This window comes from Chenopodium album, chromosome 1 (assembly GCF_948465745.1).
Source record: "Chenopodium album chromosome 1, dcCheAlbu1.1, whole genome shotgun sequence".
Taxonomy (NCBI): domain Eukaryota; kingdom Viridiplantae; phylum Streptophyta; class Magnoliopsida; order Caryophyllales; family Amaranthaceae; genus Chenopodium; species Chenopodium album.
The window spans coordinates 67,388,801-67,410,666 of NC_137834.1; the positions used below are offsets into that span (position 1 = coordinate 67,388,801).

The following is a 21,866-nucleotide window of genomic DNA, read 5'->3' on the forward strand; positions in this document are numbered from 1 at the left end:
ACACCTCGTTGAGTATTAGGTAACATTTTTTAATCATTTTTTGACATATAGTATCACCATATTCAATATTATGTATCACTTTTTGCAAACTAATGTAGCACCTAATTAATTAATTGTAACATTTTAATATAATAATTATTATTGATAAATTTCTTTTTTGAAACAATTATTTATCGGCATTAGTTCAAAATCGACTTAGGGCACCGGTTCAAGGGCCAAACCGGTTCCCTTAACTTAAAATAAGGGCACCGATTGTCCCTTGAATTGGTCCCTTTAATGCCTAAAAAAAAGGAAAATTGATAAACAAACCATTACATATGTATATGAATAAACTTGGATATTTTTTTTAATAAATGCTTGTAATATTACAATTTCATTAAAAAAAATAAAAATTACAATATACAAAACAGCATTAGCTTGGAAATAGAACAGCAGCAGCACGAAAACTGAACAGCAACAGCACATAAGTAGAACAGCAGCAGCATACAACAACAGAAGCAGTAGCAGAACAACAACAACAACACATATGCACAACAACAGTAGCACATAAGCGGAGCGGCAGCAACATGCAACAGCAGAAAAAAAACGCAATAACAACTTTAGTGCTTTCTAACAGAGAAAATTGATTACAATTTCAGCTGCTAAGTAAGGCTCCACCTAATTTCCTCGAAGTGGAGAGAAACGAGAATGACAAGCATAGAACATTAACAACAACAAATCTTAGACGAAAATTTGGAAGGTATTCGGCCAGTCTTTCGGATGTACTCGGCCTGTTACCTAATCTTTGTGGCTTGCTTATTCACTTTCATTTCAGCAGTTGTTCGCTTTTCTTCAGTTGTGTGCCTTGCAGTAGCAAGCTTGTTCACGAACTTATCTTGTGTTTTGGCTTTCATTCTTTCCACCTCAACCTGAACAGTTACAATTTAGTGATGAAAGTAATATTATTATGGTAGATTGGGAGGACCATAACTAATCTTGTACACTATAAAAAATAAAAAGACTTAAGAAGATATATATATATATATATATATATATATATATATATATATATATATATATATATATATATATATATATATATATAGTTTCTGCTGTCAAACAATTAACACCCAGTACACCCCACCCCCCGCGGCCTCTCACACACTAACCCAAAATAAATCTAGTGTATCTTTACATATGATAACAAACTCCTATATACATTCACTTTCAACAAAGCTGAGAATAAAAAATTGGCTATCCCTCAACCTCTCACTATACGGATTTGTAATCAAATATCATTGTTCCTGAATTGTTCTCTTCCATACGATAAAGCAAGCTGTTAGTTATTCTAGTTTTAAAACCAAAATAGAAATAGTACCTTCTTTAAGTGGTTTTTTTTCTCATAACAAATTTTTACAAATAAATTTGTTCCTAACTCCTTATACACGCACCATCCTTGAGGACTTTATATTGGTAATTCAATAAAGTACAATAAAGTACAAAGATATTGGATGACAGATGCAAATCAAAAGCTAACTGGCCCGGGGAAAACATATAAATCAATGCTGACAAAAATGGTTGACTCCATAATGAATAAAGCAAACAATAAACAATTGGTAAAATATTATAAAAGTACTGAATACCTCATTTTTTCTCATCTCAGCCTTAGTTTTAGATTTTTAATGATTTTTGCATACTTGGATCTTCATTGCTTCACGTTCAGACCTGTATAGTTTATAACTATGTTATTTTTTTGTCTAGATACCACTAAGAAAGGTTTAAAGATGTATAATAAATAGTCAAATTTGGTCTTATATATAGACTTGGAGTAAGATTATTTACTTTATAAGTGTAAACCAATGAAAGTCAGGCAAAAAAAAAAAAAATCTCTACTTATCTTATTTCGTTCGGTAAAGTCTTGCTAGTTGCTAGCCCTGGGTGGCTAGGCTCTCCCCATGACAAGCTCAAAGAGCTAGATTCACCATGGGGAAACCAAAGATACAAGGTTCTAAACCTAAACACGTACTCCCAGCTACCCACTATACTTTCACTTGATTGAAAAATATGAAGAGGGAGATAAAAAAAAAAAAAGAAAGAAAAATTCTTGATCAAGACTAAATATATGCACATTCAAGACAGCAGAAGTTCTCAAGGTATGATGTTACTAAGTACGAAAAGTATAGCATAAATACCTAATATATCTTCACATTTATTCTATTTTTTCCATTGACTTCCCTAGTTAACAATTTTTATAGCACAGATTCTCCATTTCTCCCACTATACTGCACTACTTCTCATAATAAATTAAGCCAACTATGTTTAATATGAGATTCTGCAATTAGGACAAACGAACCACCTTAACATCATACAAACAACTTCGACGATTACAGTGTTATATCAAAAACCAAAAGCAGGTTTTGCTCATCAGATTTGATACCAAGTTAACATTCCACAACAACAAGATAGAAGATTAGCTTTTAGAACTCCACCACAATGAAATCATAAATATGAGCTGGCAACAAACAGATAATGAAAAAGATAGATGACATTCAATTTACTCAAGATAATTAGGCATAGAAATACAACTACTGTATTTAAGAATATTATTCAGCTAACCCAAAGCGTTCTTAATCCTATTTAAACTAAGAACGAAAGTAAATCACTACTTTCTCTACATGGTAGAGAACTAGAGATGCCAAAAGTGAAATCAAGTAAAAGTTTAGACTTAAAATACAGAGATATGATTTATTTTTCTCTGCTTCCTTATATTAAACTATCAAGAGTTAATATTGATGAGGCACTCCAAAACCACAAAATGCCTTCATCATTCTGCTCTATGGAAGGCTTAATCATCATATTCATCCTCCTATTTAAACCCTAATATAACCCAAAATTCAAACCCTAATCCTAACAATTTGAATCCTGACCAAAAATTCAAACCCTAACCCAAAATTTCAAACCCTAGTCCTAACAAATTTATAGCAGCAAGCAAGCAGCAAGAAATGAAAAGCAAGTAGTTACAAAGTCAAAAAAAAAAACAAAACAAAACAAAAAACGAAATCCCCAAATTCATAGAATCGTCGTTAATTTGTAATTTTGTATTGTAAAAAAAAAAAAAAAAAAAAAAAAAAAAAAAAAAAAACGAAATCCCCAAAATCAAAACCCAAAATCATAGATTAAAGAAATAAATAACCCTAAATCGAAAAATAAAAGTAGAAATAAACTTACAATTGCAGGTGCTAATGGTGCGATTTTGTAGGAGGGAAACAGAGGTGATGGTGCAGCTTCGGCTTGAAGAAGAGGTGGTGGTGGCTGCCCGGCGTCGGCTTGAGCAAGGTGGTGGAAGACATTCCGGTCGATTTGAAGATGACTGAAGTAATGAAGAGATTGAGAAAGTTGGGGATTTGTTATTATACTTTGGCGCTTTTAAAAATACCACAAAATTAAAATTAACACACATCCTTTTTTACACTTTAAGCTTTTTTTTTTTTTTTTTTTTTGTGAAAAACAAAGCTTAATTACTGTTTTAATAATTCATTTCAAAATACTTATAACGATTTTTTTTTACACATACTAATGATTTTAATACTATGAATGATAACTTCTCAGTAAGTGGACCCTATACCTACTTCGGCATCATTAATGTTATTTACAATTTTTTAAACCAATTAAGTTGGTGTCAATCGAACTAGTGGTACAAGTTAGGGTCAATAATGTAAACCCGTCATAAATTGATGTCATTAGTTGTTATTTTTCCAAAATAAGGTAAAGGGTAGTAGGTCATATTGAACCAGTACATCTATATAAGTTAAGGGTACTGATTTTTGTAAAATAGTATCTTTTAAGGGCAATTTTTCTTTTTTGGGGTTTAGACAAGCTATTACAGTAGCGTTTTAAGAACCAACACCTTTCTTCAATTGCCTTTTTTACTTATTCTCCCTTTATATATTTATTTCTACTAGTGATATGAGTTCTACTCTATCAGAGTGTTACAATAAAGTGTTACTTAATATCAAAATGTTACAATAAAGTGTTACTTAATATCAATGTGTTACACTAAAGTGTTACTTAATACAAAAGTGTTACAATAAAGTGTTATATAATGTCAAAGTGTTACAATAGTGTTACTTATAAATTAGTTAAGCTTCTAGCCTTGAAAGTGATACCATGTGGTGTTACCTTAGATCAGTTTTGTAGTAGTGGGGGCAAATTCGACTTTAGGGCAGTGATGCTATGTCACGCCACGACATTAAATTAGATAAGTTTGTTCTATTGTTAATTGCTATTAGTCATATTTCCTACATAACCTTATACCAAGTAATAATTATTATATTCATGATCTTTAGTATGTATACAACTCAATAAAAATGGTCAAAATTAGAATATGAATAGTCTAAAAATTCAAAATCCCTATTGAAAAGTGAAGGCTGCATTTATCTATAGTGACGCCTTAGTCTTTGATTTAATTGATAGGCTGCATTTTTCTCCCTAACCTTTACAATTTGCGTGAAAAGAAGAAATGGAGATAAAGGGGGGGAAATGAAAGTAAGGAAAACAAGTTTATTTCAAGGTGGGGGTCTAAGGGAATAGAGGGAAGGGAGAGGGAGAGATTTGTTTTTCCTACTAAAATTATAGTGTGCTCTCTCCATTCCAAAGTAATTGAATTACTTTGCTTAGCTTATAAAATCTCCTAAATTAATTATTAGTTATAATTCTATAACTTACTTAGCATAAATTCATATTTTTTTAATTTACGTTAAAAATAACACCCAGTCAATGCAACAATCATCCAATAAAATACTTTATAAAGCAAGTCAAGTGCAAAAAATCTTTGAAAAGGTTTTGCGTGAGACCGTTTTACGTGAGTTCTGTTTATAATGCACACATCCATCCTCCACCCACTGCCACTGCCACTACTAGCCACTTGTCGGCGACCAGCGACCACCCTCCCCCTCCCATCCCCCGGTGCTGGCGACCCTCCACCACCCATTCCTCGACGCCGGAGACCCCACCCTCTCCCTCTCCGTGTGTATGATGGTGGTTTCTAGTTATAGTCGAACCGAACAAAGTGGTTCTTAATTCTTATGGTGTTGTTTGGAGTTCTGGAATTCAATTTTAGTGAGGTCTTAGCATCAAATTATCTTACATTTGCTAATATTTATCAGACCGTCTTTATCAACTTATCTTATAAGAATTAGTTTTATATTGATGGACTAATTATCAGATTATCAGACTATATTAGTATAAGATTATCAGATTAGCATCAGATTATCACTTCTAGCATAGATTCATATATAGACATTCAATTTTAGAAGTGATGGAATGTCATTCGTTATCATACGTTTTTCAAATTGTTGATCAATATTGTCTAATATCTGATACTTATAAACCAATATCTGACTATTATAATCTAATTTCTGACACTTTTAATCTAATATCTGATAATTATAATCTAATTTATGACAATTACACTCTAATATCTGATAATTATAATCTAATAACTGACTATTATAATATAATTTCTGACATTTATAATCTAATATCTGATAATTTCTGACACTTTTATTCTAATTATGATATTTATAACTTAACATCTGACTATTATTATCTAATTTCTGATAATTAAGAATTTTTTTTTCTGGTTATATGACCGGAATCACGTGAGTCTGTTTTACACCATACATACTTTCACAAGATCTTATGTTGGTCAAATCATTGCGACTAATTCAGAATTAGAGTATATATTTGATGGGCAAAATGAGATCCACAATCCTATAAACACATGATTATAATTTTACGAATAACACTCTTTGCTAAAATCACTCTCTTTTTCTTAATAAGTGTATATATTTGATGGGCGAAATGAGATCCACAATCCTATGAACACATGATTATGATTTTATGAATAATCACTCATTGCTTAAATCACTCTCTTTTCTTAATAAGTGTATCACAAGCTAGGATTCACAATTCGAAACTTTACTGCATCAATTTCCAAAGTTGTATGAGAATTGCCAAGTAGATCGTTTTGACGGACATTCAAATCAAAGAATAAGAAGATTGTACGATTACAAATGTACCAATCGGTCGTGTGATTGTACGTATCTAAAGCATCCATTGTACTCTATATCTCTTAAAATCGTAATCAATGTTTTAAAAAAGTAAAAAATTATAAAATACAGCCAAAATACATTTATTTTTTTATTGTATTATTTTCATGTATTACAAAACTACTTCTTAGTTTCTATCATTCTATGTTAACGCGATAAACTAGATTATACAGAATATATTATTAAATAAGGATATAATTGTCATTTCACCTTAAATTCCTTGAATAAACTTATTAAAAAGCTCTTCCAAACAACTTATTGAAAATAAGTTTTTTTTTTATTTTTTTACGAGAAAAAAATAATATCTTTAATAAATAGCTATACGGCATCTACAATAATAATAATAAATATTTGTAAAACACTAATTTAGAGATATTAACATAACTTTTTCGATCAAAATCATAACTAATTTATTTGCACATTTGGCATACCTCACACTCTACCGCTTCAATCTTGACGCGAGCGGCGATTTTCGATGTTTTTGCATCTTTCCAAGTAGAGAACTAGAGACCTTCACAACTTGCACTAATACTATGATCGTAGAGTTTATGACAAACCCTAAATCCGTGTGAATCCAAATGATCTTCCCAATTATTATCAGAACCCTAAAAATAAAATTGGGACAAACTCTACGAAAATAAGAAAAACAAAGCAAAACAAAACAAAAGCAAACCAAGCAAAAACTTAATAGAATTAAAGAAGAACGGTCGAAAATAGTCTAATTTTCGAATAAATTTAACTGAAAATAAGCTTATTGGGTGGAATCAACTCTTCAAATCAAATGACCGTCAAACACCCTAATTACCTTATTACACGGGTCAATTAACCAATATTAGTCAAATCAACTAATTTTGCCCCATTAAACTTACTACTAAACATCCTCTATAATTGATTACATATTAGTAATTAAATATATTAGTCATTGAAATAAAGCATTGAGCCAAAATAAATTTTAACTATTACATTTTGTCTTATGAAATATTAAAATGATCAATAAGAATATTACAATAATCTATTGCTAAAGAAAATTTTGAAACATCATAGCTTAACGCTTACAATAGCAGTTTAGATTATTCAAATCGCTAATTATAATACTTGTTATGGGTCATTTTGTACGATCGTTGACCGACGTTGACAACCAAGACGAAGATATACAAGACCGAGCCAAGATGGTTATGGGTGCCCTAAAGTCATGGAGAAAATATCTACCACTAAGAACAAGTCAATTGAAGTTGTTGCACGTATATGTACTTCAAGCCGTCTATATTCATTGGAAGACCAAGTAAAGAGTGGATAACCACTATTTCCTATTTTCATGGAGGGCATCCTCATCCTTCTCCAAACGTCTATTAGCTACTACTTTGGAGCTCTATAAATAGGAGAGCCTTCTTCCCATGAAGGGAATTCAATCCTACATATGCAATCTCCCTCTAGCTATATCATGTACTGCTCCTTCACAACCGTATTTTCATCCATCTACATCTTCCATTACCAAAATGCATAACCAAGCTACTATATTTAATCCTTTAAAACCATTACCCACATATAACATTTCCCTATATAATCCTTTAGATTCCACTCCACTCACCCATAATTAATCCCATTACATATCATACTCTATTCATCTCAAACCTTCCTAATAATCCCAAGAACAACCGTAGCACTACAATATGTAAAGTAAACCCATTGACCTTCCGCTACATAGACATTCCACTACAAATGCTCCCACCTTGCTACTATATTTTAATCTCTTATGTAATCTTGCAAGGATATAATTCTACACACAAGACTACACCCAATCAATCCCCCTGATCATACTACAAAGACCACGTACTAGCTGATTACCTTTACTTCTATATATGTTTTATTGTTATCAATTAATATACACATATTGTACTTGTAAATATTGGCTTTATGCCCGTATTATAGTGGATTGGTGGCCTCATTGCCACCCGCGGTTTTTACCCACCTTCATTGGGGTTTTCCGCGTCACCATATCATGTCTCCTCCCTGTCCCTTTATTTTTCTGTCATTTACATTCCGCATTCCATGCTCCTTATTTTAATTTAGTTGATCCGTAGCCCATATCCACATCAAATCCTACTTGACGAAATTTAGCATAAAGAATTTGGCGCCCACCGTGGGGCCACAGCTATATTGAAATATCAACCCTACAAAAGTTCCTTTCCAAATACATTCCCATCATCAAGATATATCTAATCCCGTAAAGTGACTTTATAAGAATTATTGTTCGTGGTCTCGGGGACGAGAAGTGGTGATCAACGCTAACTTAACTCAATATGCTGCAACATGGGCGATTATCTTTGACGATCTTGAGACATTTTGTAATATTCTTTTTTGTGGTTTAATTTAACTAACTATTTTGTGTCTCTTTAAGCTATGACTAATTATATCGTCATAAAAAAATTAAACATCACACTTAAAGGGAAGGACGCCATGGAAAACACTACTTTAAGTCATGGGTCTCATGATGCCACAAAAATTCAGGGTTTGTCGTCATTCACAATATTATTTTTTGTTTAACTAACATTATTTTTAGGCTATGTTGTCGGTAAATAAAACAGTATTAAAGTTTCGACAAAGGAAGCCTGTTCCGACGATGAAAGTCAGCTCCGACGACGAAATTCAATTCCGACGACGAAATTCAATTCCGACGACGACAATCAGTTCCGACGACAGCCAGTGTCGATGACGACATCAGTCAGTTCCGACGACGACAACCAGTGTCGCCGATGACATCAATCAGTTTCGACGACACCAGTCAGTAACGTCGTCAGCAGCCTAATATCATCAGTTAGTGACGACAACACTAAGACAAATGTTGCTTTAAGCGACGATGCAGATAAAGTAAGGTTACAGATAGAGATTTATAACGTTAATCGATTGTGACATCAGAATATTGTCATCGACTACAACAAGTTGACGGTAACATTATATTTTGTGGCTAACTTCATTTCATATTGTGTGCATTTTTTTCATGAAGTTGCCACAAGGGGGCAAGATACTATGCTCTGGTTATCAATCTGATGCTTTGATTAAATTTTGTTATTTGATCCCTGATGCTTTGATACATCATGCTTTGGTTATTATGATTATTTTTCCTTAATTTTTAACGCTTTGATCATTATACTTTGATTAACTGTCGATGCTTTGATTATGGTTCATTCTTAACGTAATTATGAATGCTTAATGCTTTTTCGAATACATATGGTGGATAATGTTATTTGTTATTATTTCATGAATAATTAACAACAAGTTGGTATATATGAGAATGCTCTTGTAGATAATTCACCAATCGAGAATATGACGTCTGGGGGCTAAACCTGACTTAATCTTCCCGAGTGATCCAACATTGGGGGCTTGATTTAAATGACATCAATTCTTATTAAGGTAACTTTCTATAATTTAAAATGCACGTCGACTTCCATCAATCTTGTCACAAACCGTGCTAGTCACCGACACTATTGAGGTACACCACGTTATCGCTTTTAGTTTTGACATTTACATTGTCATGACCATGCTCTTTAATTGGTTGCCTAGCTTGAAGTATTTATTTCTGTTTCCATTGATCATCTTCATTAACGCGTTATTACTTTGATTCTCTAATTAGCATTGTCATTGACATGATTCTACCACCTTAAAGTTTTACTTGTTATGTCTATCATCTTTGTTGACGTAGTAATACACATAGTTAATTTATGTTTTTGTTATTTGGCCTATTTATTGTTCTTAATTGATTGCTAGTAATTCTCATGACGTAACATGTGGTTACATCTTGATTTATGAATCAATGTCATATGCAATATCTAAATCATTTTACGCATCGTTTACAGTTCACATTTTCAGTTTATTTAGGACTTAATGCGAAAATACGACATGAGTGTTTAGAGTGATGACGAATAGGTTACTCGACGCCAAAATTTAGCATAATGATTTCAATATTATGTATGAAAATATCATATACCTTGATGCCATCAAGATGATGATGTAAACAAAGATCATGACGACATGTGTGAAGAGGAAACCTCAATGTCATGGTGCTAACAACCAAGGTTCAACGCTAGAAAACTATAGTGACATTGACAAGGGATCTAGACATCAAATGATCATGATCAAGGACCATGACGACACCAAAGTAAACTCTAACCCACTTAAATACATTTGATTTGATCATCTTGTATGTTCTTTATCACTATTTCTGTATGTTTCCTACATATCTATGATATATGCTATTCTTAGAAATAGCGTTTATTTTAACAAAATATTTCAAATGCTTACGGTAAGTCACTAACTAAGTCGTCAAAAGAATATCCATTGCTTTATCCTATATTTTGCAGAATACAATGAATGACGGTGTCAAAGCAAAAAAGTTCATGACCAAAGCTCCAAACAACGGTTACTCACAAAGGCGCCAGTTAAACTGACATCCCCAAAAGGGATGAGGAAAACTGCCGCTCAAAAGAACATCGTAGCAAACGAACCCGGGAAAAATAGACCTTAGCGTCAGACGCCAAACGCCCGGTACCTGAACTACCGGTTTAATCCTCAGTGTTCAGTGTCAGACGCCAGGGAGCAAGGGGTATTGGCGCACAATGCAATGATGGCCATACAACGATAGTATAACTTTTTAAAGTTATTCTTCAAAAGTACACCGAAAGGATTGGTCATAATGATTGATCATATTGACAAATGAAACACTGCAAAACGAGCAAGTCCTAAAGTACATATAGTGTCTTAATTCTACAAAGCGACATAAGCATGTAGAGTATCGTTAGTGTCGATAAAAATTTGTTTAAGAAAAACATTCTTTTATTTATTTGCATGTTTTCAATATTTTATCTATGAAACATTTATTTTTTGTTTTCTAATTTAAATTGGTTTTGTCATGCATCGGTAACATAGACACATAATGTCCAATGTCGGCAGCTCTGGAACTACGTTAGAGTTTACCCTCCGATACAAAGTCATGCAATGATTATATTTTCTCACAAGTCTTTGTTCTCAATGATGTAACAAAAGTTATCACATACGATAAATATTTTGTGCTTTAAAGTGCAAGACAAAGCAATCGAATGTTATCTCCGTACAAATAAGACAATGTTTGAAATGCTAATGGCCTTGACGCCTGAGTTTAATATGACGAAAGCACCACTTGGTTGTGACACCAAGTGTGAACACTAAATACACTCAACAAACTTAGTGTCGAACATCTTAACAAAGTTCTCCGATTGGCTTTCACGCCATAAAATGAGTTAACACATTAAGAAATCCTTTATCGATTGCATTCAAATTACATATGCGGCCTTGTCGCCAGACATCATGTTGAAAAGAGTTTTTGTCGCCTAAATGGCCGAGTTCGACACCGTATGTCATAACAAGGAGCTACCATGTCATCGTTTACTCTCGAATTAAGCGACCTTAAAGCAACGTTACGATCATCAACAGGTTTGACTTAATCTAATGTCTTTCATATTAAAGGATTATTATATCTTCTTCTAACAATATGTTGTTGCGGGATTGTTGTTTCAATGAATACTACAAGAAGGGGGGGTTGAATTGTAGTATGAGACTTTAGCTAAACTTTTTGCGGAATTAAGATTAAGTAATCTAAAGGAACAGAAAGATTAACTAAGGAACTAAAGAATGCAAGAGAAACTTTTACGTGGAAAACTCCTTGGCCCTAACAAGGAGAAAAACCACGACCACTTGGGATTTGGGAAAAGAATCTTCACTAGAATAGGGCAAATAGTCCTATTACAAACTAAAGACTCTAACTCAAGTTCCTCTGCGAACCTGAAACCCCGAGGAACAAGTCACCCAACTTGTTACTCTTCTCTTCTCTTTCTCACTTCTCACTTCTCTGTTCTCTGTTCTCTTTCTCTTCTCTTTCTCACTTCTCTTTCTCATACATAGAAGTTCACTCAAACTTCCCCATTCCCCAAATTACAACTCGAAAGATAAACAAACTCTAGTATAAGAACATTAAAAACACTCTAATAAACTTGTGTGGAATTTGACTCTTAACTCGATTTAAAGCTTGAAAACTTATGTGAGCAAGGGTGAGTTTTTCCATCAGATTTCAAAGACTATTTATAGAGCAATAAACATATTGGAAAAACCTCTTTGTGCAGCAAATCCATTACGCCACTACTCATACCCACTAAGAAGATCATGTCCCTTAAATTAAGGAACCATGAACTCCTCAATGTGCAAAACCATGACTAAAGAAGAACATGGGAGAGTAGGCCGCAAGTTTTGGGAAATATGGAGATTTTATTTTTAGAAGATATTTTGTAAAATCAAAAATAAAATAAAATATTTTTGGTTAAGAAAAAGATAAACGTTAAAGACTTAACCACTTTCCTAAAAACTAGCATGCACAATTTTATCTTTTTAGAACAATTCCACACAGCTTTTTCGAGTGTAATTAAATATCTTATACTTACATAAATCCTAGAATATAAAATATATTTTAGTCTTCATGTCTCTGATGAAGCTTCTACTCCGAGGCTTCTTGTTCCTTGGAAGGAACTTCTCTTCTCTGATGAAGCTTCTTCTCTAAAGCTTCTGTTCCCTGAGGGGAACCTTCTCTTCTCAAGTCTCCATTTCTGACGCACCAGTTCCTGCAAAGGAACTCTTTTTTATGGATAGCTCTGCTTTTGGCCTTCTTGTTCCTCATGGTATTTTTGCAAGACACTTAATTCTCTTGGTTTTTGCAACTCAACACACACTTAAACAATCAAGCACTTATTAGTTTGTAAGTAAGTGAGGTTGTGTCATCATCAAAATCATTAAGTCCAACAAGGATCAAAAGTAAGTATATTTATTATCTTTCTATAATTATTATCCATATTTTAAGTATTTCTATCATCTAATTGTCCAAGTACTCAATCTATGTTACAACATTTGAGATTTGGCATTATCGCCAGTGTACACAGACATCGTCGCTTTCTTCAATGGTCTAAGCACCCGAATCACCTATCTTGGCCTTGTCGCCAGTTCATTATTTGTTGACAATCTCCGACTAATGTCGTGACCATTATCCCAACCAGTGTTCAACATCGACAAAGTCCTTCCGACGTCGACGACATCAAATTCCGTCCGTCGATGATTAGCTTCCGTCCGTCGACGATATTAGCTTCCGTCAGTTGACGACATCAGCTTCCGTCCATCGACGACACCACCTTCCATCGGTCGACGACATCAGCTTCCGTCCGTCGACGACACCGCCTTCCGTCCGTCGACGACATCAACTTCCGTCCGTCGACGACATCAGCATCCTTCCGTCGACGACCATCTTTTATTCTTCGATGACACTTGCTTCCAAAGTTGACACTAGCTTTTCACGTCGACAAACAACGTCCAAAGATGACATCAACATTGACATGATAGCAACTTAAGGTTACATATGAACAAAGTGTACCATTAGAAAAAGACAATGACAAAGGCATGCAACGACACTAACATTGGAGTGGATGCAAAGTCTAATCTATAATGTATAATTTTCCTAGTTTTCGTCGTGCTCCAACTAAGAAAATGGGGGCTATTGTTATGGGTCATTTTGTACGATCGTTGACCGACGTTGACAACCAAGACGAAGATATACAAGACCGAGTCAAGATGGTTATGGGTGCCCTAAAGTCATGGAGAAAATATCTATCACTAAGAACAAGTCAATTGAGGTTGTTGCACGTATATGTACTCCAAGCCGTCTACATTCATTGGAAGACCAAGTAAAGAGTGGATAACCACTATTTCCTATTTTCATGGAGGGCATCCTCATCCTTCTCCAAACGTCTATTAGCTACTACTTTGGAGCTCTATATATAAATAGGAGAGCCTTCTTCCCATGAAGGGAATTCAATCCTACGTATGCAATCTCCCTCTAGCTATATCATATACTGCTCCTTCACAACCGTATTTCCATCCATCTACATCTTCCATTACCAAAATGCATAACCAAGCTACTATATTTAATCCTTTAAAACCATTACACACATATAACATTTCCCTATATAATCCTTTAGATTCCACTCCACTCACCCATGATTAATCCCATTACATATCATACTCTATTCATCTCAAACCTTCCTAATAATCCCAAGAACAACCGTAGCACTACAATGTGTAGAGTAAACCCATTGACCTTCCGCTACATAGACATTCCACTACAAATGCTCCCACCTTGCTACTATATTTTAATCTCTTATGTAATCTTGCAAGGATATAATTCTACACACAAGACTGCACCCAATCAATCCCCCTGATCATATTACAAAGACCACGTATTAGCTGATTACCTTTACTTCTATATATGCTTTATTGTTATCAATTAATATACACATATTGTACTTGTAAATATTGGCTTTATGCCCGTATTATAGTGGATTGGTGGCCTCATTGCCACCCGCGGTTTTTATCCACCTTCGTTGGGGTTTTCCGCGTCACCATATCATGTCTCCTCCCTGTCCCTTTGTTTTTCTGCCATTTACATTCCGCATTCCATGCTCCTTATTTTAATTTAGTCGTAGCCCGTATCCACATCAAATCCTACTTGACGAAATTTAGCATAAACAATACTCCCTTCGTTTCTTTTTATTGGTTACATTTTGACTTGACACTAATTATAAGATGATATAATTTTCTAAATTATTCCCAATAATAAGACATAATATAGTCATGTAGGGTGTTGTTTGATTCGTCTTAACGAGTTAAAATTCAATCGTTATAATTTTTACAACTATGCAATGAAACATATTAATGGTCAAACAAATGCAATGACAAACGTGTAAAGTCAAAACATAATCAAAAACCTATCCATGAATTTATCTTCACCGGATGTTTATAAAGGATGTTGATCAACCCAAACCTCTCTTGCCTTAGGACAACCTAGATCTCTTGACCAAACAACACTTAAATAAACTGGTTGGCCTAAACGCAAACCCTGTTGGACATTACCCACTATTTAGGCCTGCTTTAGAAATAAAAGCCCATACTATTATTTCATGAAATTGTCACAGTTAGAAATATTTATGGACTTTATCAAATAGACAAATATATATACATTTATTTCTTTCAAAAAAAAAAATTATACACATATTTATGGACTTAGCCCAGCCCAAATCATTTAGCCCAAATGATAGGCAACTTGGATCTACAATTCCGGGTCGGGGCTTTCTGTGGTGGTCTACGACTAAAAGTCTAAAATTAGGGTATTTATTTAGTATTATGAGTAAAAGTGTAAAACACATAAAAGTTTCTTAAAAAGTGAATTATTTAAACATTAAACAGTTAATCAATTATGATTGCAAATTTGCAGTAATACAAAATGGGTCCAACAGATGAGATCGTTAAACCCGGTTCGTAACGGTCAAAATTGCTTCCAAAGTTCCAAACCCACATGTACAAATGTAAATACGAATATTCAATTATATAAGGTGTGTGTCAAACCCCTTAAGTGTGCGTGTTAAGGAGGATAACCGCTTAACGATTCGTCATTTGAATTTCCATAACTCCTTAAAAGGTACTCCGTAGCCGGTAGCCCGTACTACCATGTTTTTCTATCAATGCCTTTGTTTATGCTACCGTCTAACAACTCTCCCGCCATTACTGTTCACGCGCAAATACGAGAGAGACTCGAATGTGTATATGAACTCATTGTTCAACCTTTAATGGCTCGAAAATGGAGGCAAAGTTTTGCAAAGGAGTACATCATCATAATTCTATAATTGAGGAACGACGAATCAGTCAGACAAATAAATACTACCATGACAGGATACATTTGATATGAAATAAGCATTTGCTCTTCAACTAGAAAGAGGCTAAAGGCTTCCAATGAATGGACTACAGAGGTCCATCACCAGTAATAAGACTAATAACTCTGCACAGAAGCAATCAACGAGCAGCAAAAGGCAGGGTATTCGCTCAGGAGATATGGTCAGTTGTAAAATCCATTTTACTGTAATGACATCTTGCATCAAATTTTCATGACAAGCAACATATCGCGTTTTATATAGTTACAATGAACAACACAACAGGATCAGCTATTGGCATTGTGCAAATCAGCCCCTGCACACCATATTTTCTATATGCAATATACCAATATTGCTTTCCATCAAATAGTATAAGATCAGGCATGGACCGACAACAATAACTTCCCCTAAACCAAAGAATGAATTGGATGCAATACAAAATTGTCTAAAGAGGATCCAAACTAAATCAATTGTTTAGTGGAATTGATGACAAGAATGCCTCGTTTTCACGCTTTCATGAAACTTAAAGAAACAACAATAACAAACTACCAAGATTCAAGAGAATATTATCATCAACATATATGATATAACAATACAAAAACCTATATTTAGGCGGAACACCCAAGAATAAAAGAAAGGGCGGCAAGTAAGCAAAGTTTTCCACCATTAATTTCCACACTAAAAATTACTTGCCTTCATCAGAAATGCTACTCCCCATATACAAATTCCATTGACACAAACAAATAAATTCAATCCAAATGCATAAACAAGCACATTACCAAAACTCGGGATCGATTCTCATCTAAATCGAAACGAAAAACAAACGCACAAATCATAAACCAAATTTCGATTTCTTCATTAATGAATAAACCACTCTTATTCCAAAACCAAAAACATAAGAATCTCTCTATATAGTAGTAACCAAAGATTAGCATCTCTATTCATATAAACTGTACTAACATCAACAACAACAACAAAAAAACCCGAAAATTCGAAACTTGCGTTGAATTCCCGGCCAGTAGAGCACATAGATGATGATGATGATCGAATCTAAACAACACCTCTGATTAATCTTGTAAAGTTTACCATTTTCTGTCAGAAGGAACTAAAATTCTTCCCTCCATATATCTACACTGGACTAGCAACCAATTCTCCCCACATTACTAATTCTGCAATACAAATTTACAAACAAAATCAATATTCATTCTAAAATAAAACCCAAATCAAAAATTCAAAAAATGAAATGACAAATTAATTTTGAAAGACTGAAAATTTACCAAAATTATCCAATTTTTGGCTGTTCGTTTACTTTGTACATATCAGCTGATATCTCCGATAACCAATACCCGGGAAAAACTGCCTGAAAATTTCCCAAAAAAATAAAATAAAAAATCAATCAATGCAACAGCAAAAAAACACTATTAAATAAAAACATCCGAAAATTTTCAAGAGAATTTTGAAAAAACATAAACTTACATCGATTTGCCTTTGAACGTATTTGGGCCGTTTCTTGGGCCTACGAGCGGGCCTAGTACCCAACATCGCTAGAAAATCCTCCTCAATTTCTTGCTTAGAGAGAGTCCCGGAAAACTTCGCTCTCGGAGGTTCACCGCCATTTTCACCGGCGCTAACTTCACCGGAGTTTCTCCTCGCCGGAGATTTAGCCACCGGAGAAGAAGAAATATATTTCCGATCCGAAGAAGCGAGAAGATTATTAGGCTCCTTACAAACAGCCCTTCTAGTCCTCAAATTCCAAGGTCTGGTCTGTTCCGCCGTCGTCGGCGGAACAACGACGTCGGATTTTTGAAGAAAGGCGGCTTGCATCTGATGAACTTGAGCCCGAAAATCAAGTATGAGTTTCTCCCCTAATCCTTCGATCCCAATCTTACCATTGTCGTCGTCACTGGATCTCCGCTTCCGACGATGGTTGAACTCGGAGTCGCCGCCGTCAACGGCTTCGTTTTGGTGATCGACTGGGGTGTCTTCCTTGACGCAGCGGAGCTGAACGCGGCGGCCCCAGGTGACGTTGAAGCAGGGGAGGGAGGAGAAATTGGGGAGAGTTAGAGTTCCTTTGGATCGTTCTGGAACCATCATCGCCGCCATTGAATCGTGTTTTTCCGGTGACGGCGTTTGTTGTGGTCTGCGGTGTCGGTCGCTGTATTCCGCCGTGCCGGCGGAAATCACCATTAATTGTTGAGGGGAGTAACGAAGGTGGGTGAATGAGAGGGAATTGAAGAGGGGTTTGGTTTTGTTGGGTTGAGGAAGAGAAGAGAGAATTTGAGAGGAGAGAGAAAATTGTGATGGTTGTGTGTTGAGAATGTGATAAATCGCCGGGAATTACAAAATATATATGAGGGGTAAGGGAGAGGGTGAGAGCAAGGGTAAGCGGAAGGAGAGAGTAGCGAACGAGCGAGCGGTTTTAACGTTCGTATACTTGTGGGAATTTTTTTTCATTTTTTTTAATATAAGAAAATAAAAAATAAAAAAAAAAATAAAAAAATTGTGTCTACTATGGTCATTTTAAAGTTTTAAGAAAAAGAGAGAAAACCTAATGAAGCTATAGTTTCTTCAATTTGATTTTGTTTGATTCAAATAAAAAGGGGTAATTTGTACAAAAATCGGTAACACACAAAGTAAGCTAAATACTAACTGTTTATAATTGTTAGAATTGTTTCGATGTGTACTTTTAAAATAGTAATTGTTTATCTATTCAAAAAATAGTAATTGTTTATAATTTTAACTTAAGTATGATTACATATATTAATAATATATACTTGTATATATAATGTGTGTTGCCAAGTGTGGAAACCTCAACGTTACAATTTAATTAAGAAGAACGAACAAAGTAAAATAGTTTAAGTATGATAAACATTTAAAATCTTAGCTCGAGTGTATATTGTTTCTTCTCACATGATAATAGAACATTGTGAGCTCAGTGATGAGATATTTCTGTATGTATTTGATCTAAGGGTGTATTTATTTCCACTTAATGTATAAAAATAAGGGAAATTCTCAAAGTGACCCCCAACTTCTGCTACGCACCAACGGTAACCCCATTTTTTGGATTATATAAAATGACTAATTAACTTTTTTCTTTTAATGATGACATTAATGATGTTGTTTTAACATAAATATTATTAATAAAGCTAACCATGGTTAACTTTTTTCACCCAAAAGTCAGACATCAGCTTATAAAACCCTTTCTCCCCTGATTCCCCCAACTTCCTCCATTGTTATCTTCTTCTTCATCCAATTTTACGCAGCCACCATGGGAAGAGCTCGAGCAATCAAGCTTCGATACTGCGACTTTTCAGTTAAGCGATTTCTGGATGTGCCTTTTTTCGATACACGCTCCAATCCAGACAGGCTCTACTACAAATGCAGTACATGTCACTTCTTTTCATGGGTTCCTAAAGAAAATATTGTGAGGATTGATGATGGGGTCAGTGATGAATGTTTTCTCGGTGGCTTTGGCAAGAAGATGATGAAGTTTGCAATCGTATTGTTTTTAATTTGGTTTTTCTATACCTTAATTAAGTGAATGAGTTTGTAAACCCTAGATTGGTAGTTTGGGGAAAACTAGTTGAAATTAGGGTTTCATGTCAGGGCAATTGGGAAGTTTGTACTTAGTTCTAACAATCTAGCTAATTGAATGATGTACTACTCATCATCATCTATCCAGTTCTCATAAGCTTGCTTCCTAGTGCACAACCTGACCATTATTGTTCTTCTAATTCCTAACATTAACAACCACAAATTTCAGTGTTACATTCACTAATATAGACACATTACATGTATATAATAAAGAATATGTTACCTTCTAGCAAAGTTAGAACAGGTTTTGCTCTGTCCATACCCATTGTGGCATTAAAGCTTTCCATAAATTTGCTTTTGTTTACATCACATTTGATAGCCTCATTGAATTTGTGAATGGTCCATGTTAATTGATCCCCAACTTTATATCAAAGCAGTTGGATTGACCTTCTACAGCTGGTCCATGGCTTTCCTGAATGTGGACTCAGAATAGGCCCTACAAACCCTCTAGAACAGGCTAAACATTAAAGGACCAAGGAATGGCTTCTTCCAATTCTTTACCAGGTGCTTGCAGCAATATCTTCTTCCAGCCTTTAGCCACAACTCAGTCAATGCAGCATCAATACCCTAGACAAAAAAAATATAGATGTAAGACAAAGTACTGGCTCAGTTAAGTTAACAAAGAAAATTAATGGCTAAGTTTCATACCTTCTGTCTGTCTGAGATAATGCACCACTCATCACCTCTTCCACAGTCTATGAGTAAGTTCTTCAAATGACATACAATACTTCCAATTATTTGTGTCCCCAGCTGATACAATTGCCCAAGCAAAGGGGAATAGCTCATTGTTTACATCCAGTGCTACTGCAGATAACAGGACACCACCATGATTCCCCTTTAAGTGAGCCTCATCCACACATATGAAGCTCCTACAACCAGCTAACAACCTATTTATGTAGCCTTTAAATGATATGAATATACTCAAGAACTGCAGAGGCCTATCAATATGATCTTGAGGTGTCCAAGCACAGAAGGCAGAAGAACCTGGGTTTGTTGATCTAACCATTTCACAGTAGGCACATGAGATGTCATGACCCCCATTTATATCCCTCAGAGCCTTAGACCTCATCTTGTACAGAGTACTTGCAGACATTTGTTACTCCATATCTTTGCCAGAGTAACTGGTTCAATGATTTGGCAGGGATATCATTATTGGTTCTTATATCTTCAAGCAACACCCTTGTAACCCACTTGGTAGACGCCATGTGTTTCTTCACCTCTAAACCAAAATAAGTGTGCTCCGTGTTCAAAATGAACTTGATTTCCCAGGTGACACCATCAGGATGCCTAGAGGCATGCAACCTCCATTCACAGTAACTTGAAGAACATGTAATTGCCTAGATTTTGTGCAATCCATCTCATATTAGATGCCTTGAGAACAATAACAGAAAAACCACTTTGTATGCAGTAATCTCTCACAACATCTCTCAAATGTTGTTTATCAGTGAATAATTGCCATGGTTTGATGACAATTTTGCCAAACTCCTCATCATTGTACAACTCCCTATTTTTGTCCAATGTAGCAAAGTAATCCTCAGCATCATTGTCATTCTCTCACATAGGACCTTCCCTAGGATCAAAGTGATCAACAACTGGTTCTATATCAGTTTCATCCATTTCATCTACATCATCCCCTTCATCCTCTACATCATCATCTTCAACTTCTTCATAATCAAATTCACCACCATCCCCTTCCACATTCATCAAACTCAGAGTGGCTTCATCTTCACCCAAACTAACAACAAGTTGGTTTGATGGCTTAGTTGCTTCATCGGAATTTGTTATGAGAATCAATCCCCTCCTCTTAGCTGTAATCTTTTGAATTCTTCTACCAACTATGACAGAAGTTTTGGATGATTTAGAATATGTCACTAACTCCAAGGAGGGCCCTGTAGCTTGCCCTGTGATAACATTCATCTCAGACAGAGGTGGTGCAATCACATCTGTCCTAGCTTTTGTGTGACCCTCACTTTGAAACCTTTTTCTTGGACTTCTTGTGAGTACTTGCACTGTGTTGGCTTGTTCTATAGGTGGTAACCCTAATTATTTCCTCATCTATTCTTCTCTCTTCTCATACCTCTCCCTAGCCAACCTCTTAGCCTTAGTTTCTATTGCATTCTCCAGTTGCTTCCTATACCATGCCTTCAAGTCTCTTCCAAGTCCACTGTGCCATATCCTACCTAGGGCTGGCAAACAGGTCGGGTTGGGTTGGGTTTGGGTCGACCTGTTTAATAAACAGGTCAGGACCCCCCAACCTGAACCCGGCCTGTTTACTTAAACAGGTCATAATGGCGAACCTGAACCCGACCTGGTTTAAACGGGTTGACCTGATTTCAACCCGTTTGACATGTTTTTTTTTTAAATAAAAACCCGATTATTCTTACAATATAATGATAAAAAAAAAAAAAAA

At 35.0% G+C, this 21,866-nt stretch overlaps 1 protein-coding gene and 1 long non-coding RNA gene across 2 annotated transcripts; both read right to left on the bottom strand.

Annotated features, from left to right (window-relative positions):
• Window positions 1-296: 296 nt before the first annotated feature.
• On the bottom strand, window positions 297-3,460 carry LOC145598366 (uncharacterized). The gene is made up of 3 exons (XR_014103546.1): window positions 3,208-3,460; window positions 1,623-1,704; window positions 297-908 (listed from the first exon to the last, which is right to left on the bottom strand). It is a non-coding gene; the product is annotated as an uncharacterized LOC145598366 (long non-coding RNA).
• A 13,237-nt stretch (window positions 3,461-16,697) lies between these two features.
• Window positions 16,698-18,156, bottom strand: LOC145598428 (uncharacterized). The gene is made up of 3 exons (XM_081654814.1): window positions 17,339-18,156; window positions 17,140-17,222; window positions 16,698-17,031 (listed from the first exon to the last, which is right to left on the bottom strand). The coding sequence occupies exons 1-2, from the start codon at window positions 18,047-18,049 to the stop codon at window positions 17,145-17,147; spliced, it is 789 nt and encodes a 262-aa protein (XP_081510940.1). The 5' UTR covers window positions 18,050-18,156; the 3' UTR covers window positions 16,698-17,031; window positions 17,140-17,144.
• Window positions 18,157-21,866: the final 3,710 nt, after the last annotated feature.